At 36.9% G+C, this 8,999-nt stretch overlaps 1 protein-coding gene across 1 annotated transcript in view; it reads right to left on the reverse strand.

The window, feature by feature from the left end:
- LOC106882585 (unconventional myosin-Ia) overlaps positions 1-8,999 on the reverse strand; it is a 354,036-nt gene that overhangs the window by 51,405 nt on the left and 293,632 nt on the right. The window contains exons 7-8 of the mRNA XM_052974157.1: positions 4,800-4,846; positions 210-273 (exon numbers count right to left, since the gene is read on the reverse strand). Coding sequence (XP_052830117.1) covers positions 210-273; positions 4,800-4,846 — 111 coding nt within the window. The remainder of the gene's footprint in view (positions 1-209; positions 274-4,799; positions 4,847-8,999) is intronic.

Genomic DNA, 8,999 nt, shown 5'->3' on the forward strand with positions numbered 1-8,999 from the left:
ATATATATGGATATGTGTGAGTGTGTATATGTCTATCAGTCTATCTATATGTATATCCGTACATACACATATATATATATATATATATATATATATATATACACATATATACTATGTGTGTGTATCTGTGTATGTGTATGTGTGTGTACAGATACGGTCACTCTTTATTTAGTCAAAATCAATAACAAAAAAAAACTATAAATTCTTACAATTTGTTATGACCCCACCAATTGGGTCACCTTTGAAATCAAATTCTATGTCCATATATTTCCCCTGAAAAATAAAAGCAACAATATTAACACCAACAACATTTACAGAAGCACAGAAGACAGCCACATGTTGATGGAATATAATAAAGGTGACATGTTATTGTCAATGGAGTAAATAGCTTCTCAAATATAATTCACTGTTTAACATGATTTTTTTTGCTTGGGTAGCAACTGTTATTTCCTATTTGCTTACCCTTAGAAAATAAGAAAAATGGCTAATATTTCCTTCAAACTTTGCTTTTGTTACATTTATTCAAACCCCAAAGAATCCCTTTCAGCACATGGCTACGATACTCCCCCCCCCCACTACTCCTGCTCATGATCAGAGATGCACATATTGTCAGCCACTAAGGGACATGCTCAAGTGGTTAACGTCAAGCAAATCTGTGGCATTGAGCAGAATATTTGCTATAATGATATTTCTGCTTCAGCAACTCAATACTGAATCTTTCTGAAATGTAATGGAAAATAGATCAGTTTTAAAACATTGATGTCCAGCCACAAAAGCAAAGTTTGAAGGGAATAGTAGTGATTTCCTTTGATTTCTTGACGGAAGCAAATAGGAAATAATACTTACTGGCCAAAGAGAAAAAACAATAAAAATTTTGTTACAGTGTTATAGTTACTTTTAATGTAGGGGCTCTCAACCGTTTTATTTTATCTGTGGACCCCATTAGTTACTCTTTTATTCTGGTGGACCACTAAAGCCATTTGATATTTAAAAACTAGTTTTATAGAAACTTCTTTCAAAATCCCTATTTTGCTTTTTACACATTAACTTGTGTAGGTTGAACTATGTAAAATGTTAGAGAAAGAAACCCAGCTGTTTCTTGCAATACATAACAATACATACATCTAAAACAAAACTGTTTCAGGGGCCCTTAAAATACTGTTGTGAATCCCCCCAAATCTCATATGGACCCTGGTTGAGAACCACAGGGTTAGTGTAAAGGACATAAGTAGTTGCAGAGAGTGGTTCCAGCAAGAACTTTAAAGTCTCTGTTAATATCATATTTTCCAGTATACAAGTCGACACAGCATACAGTGTAATCATGCACCACAGTGGTCCTCAACAATTTTTTTTTATCTATGAACTCCCTTGACTATTTTATTCTGGACGATTCTCATAGCCACTTGATGTTTAAAATCTAATTTTATTGGAAGTAACCAAACAAAGTTTGTTCTTTTTTAGAAGCGTTGAGATGTATTGTAAGAACAGAAATAAATTTATTTCTCAAACGCATGATAATGCTATAAATAGCGTGATCAGGATAAATTATCCATTTATTGCAGAAAAATACGCTACTGGCCAGCTATGAGACTCGAACTCACATCTCTGTGATTACGCGTCAAGTGTTTTACCATTAAACTAAACTGCCCAGAAGAATTCGTTGCTGGGCAGTTGAGTTTAATGGTAAAACACTTGACGCATAATCACAGAGATGTGAGTTCAAGTCTCATGGTTGGCCAGTAGCGTATTTTTCTGCAATAAATGGAAAATTTTATTGATATTTTTTTCAAAATTCCTATTTATTAGCCCCTCATTTACTTGTATAGGTTGATCTGTGTAAAATGTTAGAGAAAGAAACCTAGCTGTCTCTTGCAATACATTCATTTAAATCAAAACATTTCATGGACCCTTAGAAATAGTACTGTGGATCCTTTATTTACTATTTAGCTAAAGTCAGCCTCCAAAAAGCTTGTATGGACCCACCATTGGTTCATATGACTGATTAAGAACCACCGATATAGTGTTAGCATTCAGACATCAGTATTTTACCAAATCCTGCTGCATTTCACATGGAACTTTTGGTCCTCTGAGATCATCTTGTTGCGTAAGTCAACCTACCATTTTGGCTGTAAGTTTCACTCTGAAAAATTTGACTTGGATACTAGAAAATACAGGTACAATAGAGTGTTTTTGTTCATGATTTGAAAGGTGGTATATTTGGAAGCTGACAGTATATGCCAATTTGTGCATTAAAGGTCTCTCAAATGCTCAAGTTTGGAACATGCATATATACATCCACATGTACATGACAGTATATCTCTCTCTTCTGCATTCAAGAAATTAGAGATTTAGATAATTTTGAAACAAAAAGTTTGTCTCAGAGAACCCAGAACAGTCTCAGACAGGTTGTTATCGAAAAAGTTAAGCAGCCAGCTTGTCCACAGGTCATCTGAGGTCAAACGTATTCAATAACTGATTCAGGTCACTGCAAACTGTATCCATGAAATTTGATTGACAACCAATGCAAACCTGAGAAAAACATGTAAAAATAAATGAAGATTGCTGGAAGGACCATTCCTGTTTTTCAGTGGTAGATTTAATCTTTTAACACTACCACATGACCAACCCTGGGTGCCACTAACAGGGTTCACTCAGTTGTAAACACGTATGCCATGTCTCCACCCCCACCCAGTCGTGGAGGTCTGTGAACAAAAGTCAAGGACTTATCACTTCCTCATTCAATGCCATAAAAACAAAATATATTTGGCTCTTTAGTTTCTAGTCTATGTCAAATAAAAATGTCAAACGAACTGTTGATAATTAGTTATCTCAGTACCATTTGTTAGGCCCAGGTATAGCTAAACTATGTTTTATGGGGCCTGTGGGGCCCTTTGTGACTTTCTGTACAACACTGTCAAGGTTATACAGGGTGTCCCAAAAGTCACTGATGGGTTTCAGTTTTGAATAACTTCTTTAATTTCACGAGATTTTGATACAATATAAAGGACGTTATGGAAATCAATTATTTAACCTTTTCCTTCCCTTTTCAGATATTATGTGCTTTCATTTGAAAGGATTCATCAACAAACAAAAATGCCATTTTGGGGGTTCTGAGAGCCCAAGAACAGAGCACCAATGAGAACTGCAGCCCCCTGTAAGGTGCATGGTATGGTGTGGATTGATAGAAGATGAAATTATCGACCTTATTTCTTTGAGGATGATGACAGAAATGCTGTCACAAGACTGGAGAATGTTACAGAACCAGGATTGAGATCTTTTTGCACCCACCCATTCAAAGTAGGCCTCCCACATGGTTCCAGCAAGTTGAAGCAACTACTCATACCACAAGAGAAACAATGCAGTTGCTATGGCAGAGCTTTGGAGAGAGAATAATCTCTAGCTATGGCAATGCTAACTGGCCTTCATGTTCCCCGGACTCGACTAGTTATCTTGTGGGGATAACTGAAAGAGAGGGTTTACATCAACAAACCAGAGACCCTGGTGCAACTGAAGGAGAACATCAATAGAGAAATCAGAGTAAGTAGTAGGGTCTGAAACTCTTGAGGGTATTATGGTGCAAGTCTTGAAAAGAGCACGGGCATGCAGAGCCGAAAATGGCTGTCATTTAAGCGATGTCATTTATCATATGTGATGTTGTGGTGTTGCAAAACTTTACTTGTGCATATTAATTTTCATTATGTCTTTTATATTGTAACAAAATTTCATGCATTTATTTGAAAAATTAAGGAAGTTATTAAAAACTGAAACACATCAGGGACTTTTGGGACAGCCAGTATAAACATAAAACCATTTTCCTAAAGTGTAAGGACCACAACCATTATCTGGCAAGCTCGGGATATGATGCGGCCCAGGTTTCTCAATTGTCCATTATTTCTGGAGACAGTCTAAATACATACTTAAAAATTAAAATAAACTACGGTAAGTAAAGAGCTAAATTGTATTTAACAAATTCAGTTTAATACACTTCTAAAGCAGGATCTGTTTGACATTTCTTAAAACGTATCATATTCCACAATTTATACAATATAATGTTTATAGGATGAGAAGTAAATGAAGAATAGTAAAGAACATGATTTTATTTAACAGTTTCAGGTACAAATTAATACAGTTCTAAAACAGTATGCTTAATCTTTATCAATCCACTTAAAAAAATAAAGAACAAAACTATTTTTAACACCCTGTATGCAAATTAACCAACTTCAGAAACAGGAATCGTTTACTTAATACAAGGTACAGTATATTGCATGATATTGCATAGTATTCTTGGATTTCTTGAGGCCAGATAAAAGGTCCTATGTATATTTATTGATTCCTTATATGTCCATACTTCATGCCTACATGAGTTAGATGAATATGTTACTTGGAGCATTGTTTTACCAGATACCATGTCTATTCCTAATGTTTACTTACTTTTCCAATAAGGGGTTTTATGTTCCACACTGCATATATGTGTGTATGTGTGTAAGTGTTTTTACTCTGTACTACATAAATACTGTCATATCACTTTATCTATGTAGCTGTGTGTTGTGTTGCATGCAATGCCATGCTTTTGAATGACTGTTCTCTTGTGAGGAGCTGTTAATGTTGAACAATATTATTATATATCCTTCAGACAGATAAAAAGTTAAAAGTAGCCCGTGCCACATAACAACAGCTATTGTCACCAGCACCAGCACCATCACCAACACAACTGTTAATAAAATATATAAAATTTGATTTAAGAAACAAAGAGAGCAAAAAAAAATTAAATATCTATATGTATATATAATCCAACTTACAAATCTGGAAGAATTATCATTCCTGGCTGTCTTAGCATTACCAAAAGCTGCAAGAGATAAAAAGGAAGGACTTGAAACAAAACCAGAAATATTTGGCACAGAAATATGTGAAAGAATATGTAAACCGTATCGCTTGATTACACCCAGCTCCTTTCTTGCCCATTCCACTGACAGAGTAACAGCTCTAATAATATATACACAAACATGTTACATACATAATAATACATTAAGTATATGCACAGACATTATATACATACATTAAAAAGTTCCTGGACTAGCTATGCTTAATGAAAATTAACTTATTTACCTCAGTTTTAACATGGGTCTCCTTCAAAACAGACACCTTGCACAGCAACACACCGGCCCCAGGATTCCTGCCACTTTTGGAATCTGGCCTGGAAGTCATTTCCTGTAAGCGAGTCGAGGACCACCTGTGACCTTTGAGCTGCATTTTTATTTTGGGGAAGAGATGGAACTCTGCAGGTGCTAATCTGGCAAATAGGGTGGGTGTGGAAGTGATACCATGTTGATTTTGGTAAAAAACTCATGAGTGAGGAGAGTTCAGTGACAGGGTTCATTGTCACTATGAAGAATCCAATTCTTTGTGCTCCACAGATCCTGTCACTTCCACCGAATGCCCTCCCTCGAGTGCTTCAAAACTTTGCAGCAGAACACTTGATTGATGATCTGGCCCTGGGAGATGAATTCTCAATGCAGAATACTGCAGATGTTGAAAAAAATGAAGAACATGCTTGATTGAGCAGCAGCTCTGTTGTGCCTTCTTCAGTAGTGGAGATGAAGGCCCTTTCCATTGTGACAACTGCTGCTTCATCTCATGGCTGTAACCCATAGACCCAACTCATCGCAGGTGGTGATCCTTGACATGAAGGATGGGTCATCAGTGGCATGCTGATAAAAATCTCGACAGACTTCGATGTGATGTCCATGACAAAACTGCAGACTACAACATACATGTGATCACAAAAACACAAATTTTACAACTTGTGAAGTAAGCACAGCAATGTTACTTGGCACACTGCCTCATGAAGACGACTGCTAGCTTTCACTGCACACTCAACCATGTGCTGCCATCTGTTGGTGTGCTACAGAACTAGTCTGGAACTTTTTGCTACCACCTCATAAAACACATACATATTACAGTGGCTCCTGCTTTATAAATCCACTGATGATAAATCCACCTGCTTAATGTATCCAAAATGGATTGGGACAGAATTTTTATACATAAAATCTCTTGCCTAATACATCCAGACCATCGCTTAATAAATCTAATTGTAGCTACTCCTTGCTAAAATTTCAACAAGCGACAGTGAATAAATGAAGTGCTTTTTTTTTTCACTTTTAAATACTGAGGGGTAGACTCCAGCAGTGCAAAATAGATCAATAAATATGTAGCAACTGGCAGTGGCTGCAGGAGTCTACTGCACAACCCTGTCATTCAAGCAAAAAAAGTAGGCTTCGAGATACCTCTTGTCAAAATTACATTCCCTTCTCATTCATTGGATGATGGTGTGTACCATGTGACTGTTGGTTGGTTGTGGCTGCTAGAGCTTACCTGTCAGTATTTAAGGGCAAATGGAAGCTTGGAAGAAGGTCTCTAGTCAGGCAATCAAACACTGTTGGACCAAAGCAAGTTTTGTTTCGGCTGAAGAATCAAATGAAGCCATAGATGTTAACAAAGATTTGATCCTGGCTTCACTGCCAACTGGATCGACTAAAAAGAAATTCAAGAACTGGTTGTCCATAGATGATGGTGCTGTTGTTGCCCCAGAGATCATCACTGAAGAAAACAAACTAGACGTGATCATTCATGACATTCGGTAATCTGAGAAGGAATCCAAAGGAGATGAAGCTGGTGATTCCGATGTTGATGTTGATGAAAGAGTTCCAGAGTCTGCAACACCAGCTGAAATGAGACACTCTCTAATTTGGTTAGAAAGTGGCCTTGAAAGTTTTGATTTCAGTGACAGGAATCTTTTTAGAACTCTAAAGGAAAAAATCAATGCAGAGTTGCGAACAAAGTGTCCAGCAGAGCAAACAACACTCGACAAATTTTTCATTCAGTGACATTGTTTACAATGTTTTTATTCATGTATTTGCGTAGGTTTGTATTTTAATAAATACACATGTTTAATCAATTGACGAATTTTGTTCCTTCTGTTAAAAAAATCCCTCATTTAATAAATCCAAAATAGGCAGTCCCAAGATGGATTTATAAAGTGGGGTCTATTGTGTATACCTTTTATCGTTTCCTTGTTTCAGACATTAGACTGCAGCCATGCTGGGGCACAGCCTTGAAGAATTGACCCTAGTACTTACCATTTTAAGTCCAGTACTTATTCTGTATGTCCCTTTTGCCAAACTGCTAAGATGAGGGGATGTAAACACAAACACACACACACACATGATGGTCGTCTTATATTTTCCATCTACCAAGTCTACTCACAAGGCTTTGGTCAACCTGAGACTATTGTAGAAGATACATGCCTAAGGTGCGATGCAGTGGGACTGAACCTAGAACCATGTGGTTGAGAAGCAAACTTCTTACCACACAGCCACGCCTGCACAGCTATGCCTGCGCTTATGCAATAATACAGTTTGTAGCAAGTTGGTAGAAGAGAGAATCTGTAAATTGATGCAGAACAAATATCTCAAGGGACCACATTTGCAAATGATTACAGTTACAGTTTGCAAACCAATATCCATTGATATACAAAACCAGAAGCACACATGAATTACATCCACACACATTCCAAAATGTAAGATAAACAAACAAGCTTGTATTTTCAGTAAACTCATGTGTGTGTGAGTGTGTTTGTGTGTGTGTGTGTGTTTATGTATATACGTTTGTGTGTGTATCTTTTATCTTTTACTTGTTTCATTCGTTGGAGAGTGGCCATGCTGGGGCATTGCCTTGAAGGATAAATTCAAACAAATTGACCCCATCGTTTTGCTGAACCGTTAAGCTATGTTGACATAAACAAACCAGTTGTCAAGTGGGGGTGGGGGACAAACACATATACAAAGACATCAGACACACACATACACACACACTACTAAGTTACAATGAAATAAATAAACCAACACTGGTTGTCAAGCAGTGATGGGATGGGATAAATGCAGAAAGACACATAGATGTATATAGGTATCTATATGAGCTTCTTTCAGTTTCCACATACCAAATCCACTCACAAGCCTTTAGAAAGTGCCATGCAGTAGGACTGAACCTGGAACCATGTGATAAGGAAGCAAACTTCTTACCACACAGCCACGCCTGCACCTATAATACCAATTACATACTAGGGGTTTGTATAATAAAGAACCATTGAAATATTGGGGTTGATATAGTCAATTAGCTTCCCCCACCCCAAATTCCTGGTCTCTGCTCAGATTAAAATCTTTAGATTGAAGTGAAAGTATTCATTATTTCCACTCTTAATATTTAAAGAAAGAAAATTTTCAGGATACACTAAATTCCATTACAACTGGCATCAGATCAACCAGCCTCTTTAGAAGGAACCTGGGGTTATTATCTCCGGCAATAATGTTAACACATTACCAATCTTCTAAATTCTTCAACTGTCCACTCCATTAACCTTTATCGAAAGCAACAGAACCTGTTTAAAGAGAAACATGTTGTACATCGACAATCATCTCATAAATTCTTTGAACATTTCCCCGCAAGAGAAGCAGAACAACTTTAGCAAAACTACCAGGGAACTAACACTGCATGTGTAAATATGTGCTGTTGCCAACTGGAAATCTCTGAAGATTTTGAATCCAGAATGGAACGAGAAAGTTATTCCATTCTACTAGCACGACGACCATCAAAGGAATAGTATTTGTATCTGAGTTCAATTAAACTATAATTACCACAAGCAACAGAGCTCTTCCAATATTTTCACAAGTTTTAACGTTCAAATTGGTATTTGGATGATTGTTGACAGAGAGAACAGACGAAAAAACAATAATAATAATAATGATAATAATAATAATAATAAAAATAATAATCATAATAATAGTCGCAGGAGTGGCTGTGTACTAATTAGCTTGCATGCCAACCACATGGTTCCAGGTTCGGTCCCACTGCATGGCACCTTGAGCAAGTGCCTTCTACTATAGCCTCAGGCTGACCAAAGCCTTGTGAGTGGATTGGTAGAAGGAAACTGAAAGAAGCCTGTC

The sequence above is a fragment of the Octopus bimaculoides genome, chromosome 17, assembly GCF_001194135.2.
Source record: "Octopus bimaculoides isolate UCB-OBI-ISO-001 chromosome 17, ASM119413v2, whole genome shotgun sequence".
NCBI classification, from domain to species: domain Eukaryota; kingdom Metazoa; phylum Mollusca; class Cephalopoda; order Octopoda; family Octopodidae; genus Octopus; species Octopus bimaculoides.